At 30.0% G+C, this 3,081-nt stretch overlaps 1 protein-coding gene across 1 annotated transcript; it reads right to left on the minus strand.

The window, feature by feature from the left end:
• Positions 1 to 1,345: 1,345 nt before the first annotated feature.
• On the minus strand, positions 1,346 to 2,816 carry LOC145820094 (uncharacterized). The gene is made up of 2 exons (XM_082914730.1): positions 2,678 to 2,816; positions 1,346 to 1,662 (listed from the first exon to the last, which is right to left on the minus strand). Exons 1-2 carry the CDS (start codon positions 2,814 to 2,816, stop codon positions 1,346 to 1,348), a joined length of 456 nt encoding a protein of 151 aa, XP_082770856.1.
• Positions 2,817 to 3,081: the final 265 nt, after the last annotated feature.

Raw genomic sequence — 3,081 nt, forward strand, 5'->3', positions numbered from 1 at the left:
TAGGGTTTTGGTTGAAGAAGAAAGGGATATTTTCATAATTTTATTTTAGGACAAAAATGTAAAAAAAAATATCATTAAGTGTGTGGGATGAGAGGAAATGGTGTGTGGAAATAAAAGTTCTCGGTGATCTTTCACTTTAAAACAAAACTCTTATAAACATTATTTATATTTACAATAATATCACTATCACAACATTTTTATGATATTTTTTGTATAAAGTTTTATATATGAATATAATTTTTCATTTTTATTTTCACCATTATATCTAGATTAGATCAATTGAATATAGATATATTTAAAAATGATAAAAATTTGTACAAAAAACTTTTAAAAAATCCATTGAATACAAAAAAATAAGATAATGTATTGAATTTATATATATATATATATATATTGTATTTGGTGAAATTAAAAACAAAAACAAAAACAAAAGCAAAAACAAAAAGTTAAAAAAAAAAAACTCAATTTTTTTGTATGAGTTAAACCAAAGAAGATGATTGTTCTTTCCCTTGAATGACATGAACAAAATATTTATATTATTTTATTATTTTATATGTATAAAGGCTAATGGGCAAGTATGTCATTTTAATCTGATAAAGAGGTAAGTGTAATTTTTCAAATGTGAAGGGAGGATATGTATTAAATAGAAACATTATGGGGTGTCAGTGTAATTTACCTAAGTTAAATTAATCTCACTTAATTTTCGCTAATCTAGATTAATTTTTCGACAAAGTGTCTAAAATATTCCATTCATTAAATCTATTAAGCTCCTTAATTAAGGTTTTAGAGATGTCTAAACATTTCTTTTTTAAATTCAAAGCTATTCCCTAACTCCACATTGTACATAAAAATTTTATACTAAGGCCTTTCTTTTAATTGACAAATTTTCCTAAGTTTTCTTTCCAAATCAAGTATTCTAAAATTCTTCCATCATCAAAACTCTCCTACAAGGCTTCTCAATCATATCAAATATTTCTAAATTCGTCAAAAATATACATATCACATATGTAGTGCAATGCAAAATATGAAACTCCTAAATTAAATAATTATGCAAATGCAAAAATCTATGATGTGTGATGATGTGGTTGTTACACATACATTCATATTCTTGGGGTGCTACTACATTGACATACTTATATAGACAGTTGGGGTATGCTACCAGGTCCGATGTAAAACAAATAGCTGGTTATATGGCGCTCCTTAAGGCTTAGATTTATGAGCACCTTAGAGAATTCTGACCACACCTTAGTGTAATTAATATCTCTTTTGGTTTTACCATACTCTTTGACATATCCACTAACAATGATTTCTCATCATATGACAATCTCCTAGTATATAAGTGTCCCTAGAGATGCTCCGCAACTGGATGGTTATGCAATCCACATACAACAACCAAGCTCAATTCATCGTTTGTTGTCAACTTGTATGCCCTTAAATCAAATGGGCATTCACACTTCTTTGTACCAGTTTGTCTCAATGTGTTTTTTGAACCATCTTTCAACTTCTTTCGTGATCTATACTTTCCACTCCTCTCACAAGCAAGATAAATCATTGGTCTCTTATGACTGCTACCATAGTCTAACGTCTTTATAATGATAAGAAAACCATTCATCCTTCCAATATTACGTATCCAAGAAAGCAATTCATCTTTGCTGTCAAAAACTTGTATATAATGTCAGATAACTTTCATAAGAACAAACTAAGAGACAAAAAACTCATAAGTTACAAAATTCTTGTTCAAGGTTATCTGTTTAGTTGTAAAATGACTAGTACAATCCATCACCATATCAGATTGAACCTCACTTTCTTGAGTGGATGCAATTTGGAGAGACAAAAAAAAATTAGTTCCAAACTTTACAACTATTACATATTTTCGGCATTTTAAAATCGAATTTTTTAAAAAAAATTTAAAACAAAATATTCGGCAGTTGATGTTAAAAAATAATGAACATTTTCGACATTGGTTTGCTGAATGAGAATCATGAACAAGAAAAAAAAAAATCAACTTTTACACACAAAAAACTCACATTTTCATCACTGCATTGGTTGTAACCAAGCATATTCTTATTTGAATATGAACTTCTATTGGTTTGCAAATCTTTCATCACAAAAATCAAGAATAATGATGGATTCTAATGGAATAAGGTATAAACAATGGGGTATGAACCTAGAGAGTAAAGCAATGTCAGAGTAGTTTATGCAAGCAATGGATAAAGTGTAACAATGGAGTGTAGCAAACAATGGAGGACAATAGAGGAAATGAGAAACAATAGAGGAACTAGATTATAGTTTTTGTTTTTTCAAAATACACTAAGAATAATTGTTTTTTAAAGATGTGTACAGAGAAAATCTAGATTTAATTTGTAGTGTGTGTGTTAATGTCTATTATGGTCATTTTGCTTCATGGTAAAACTGTCATTAAAATTTTCTTTCATTAAGTGTGTACATAGAGATGAAAATGTGTGTGGAAATAGGAAATGGACAAGTGAAAGTAATCTTTTCCTGATCAACAAGGTACACGGGAATTTGATTATAACCAAAGTAGCTATCAAGAACACAATAACAACTCTAATCCCTAACTGCAATGGGAAATGATCTTTCCTTATCATGGAACCGAGCTTCCTATAGTCAACGCACGCACATCACTCAATGGTGGTGTTTGTAGGAACTAACTCACCTTGCTTATTCTCAACAACAGTGATGCCTAATTTCTTAGACACCACTTGTGTAGGGCTCGCCCACTTATTATCCGAGATGGGGTATATAATAGTTGTATCTAACAATTTCAACACATCCTTCTTCACCACTTCCTTCATATTCGGATCAAGCCTCTGTTGCATTTAATGAGAAGACTTGGTGTCGTCCTCTAAATGAATATAATGCATGCACACGGAGGAAACTCAAGACCTTTGCTCTGGTAAATAAGACTCTTCCACCTTAATAGCACAATATATTTACTTCAAATCAAAATCAATATTTTACAAATTTAACAGTACATTCATAGAGTGGGCATACACCACTAGTAATATTTTTCAAGTGTGGTGCTACCTCCGGAAACTAAATTAATGTCTCTAAATAAAT

This window comes from Camellia sinensis, chromosome 1, assembly GCF_055761805.1.
Source record: "Camellia sinensis isolate YWXY chromosome 1, ASM5576180v1, whole genome shotgun sequence".
Lineage (NCBI taxonomy): Eukaryota > Viridiplantae > Streptophyta > Magnoliopsida > Ericales > Theaceae > Camellia > Camellia sinensis.

Bases quoted from the DNA above. Each gene is read 5' to 3' on its own strand.
- LOC145820094 (XM_082914730.1), bottom strand. From the start codon at position 2,816: ATGAAGGAAGTGGTGAAGAAGGATGTGTTGAAATTGTTAGATACAACT. The intron at 1,663-2,677 runs GTGAGTTAGTTC...ATTATATACAAG, and splicing joins TGTTGTTGAGAATAAGCAAG to TTTTTGACAGCAAAGATGAA.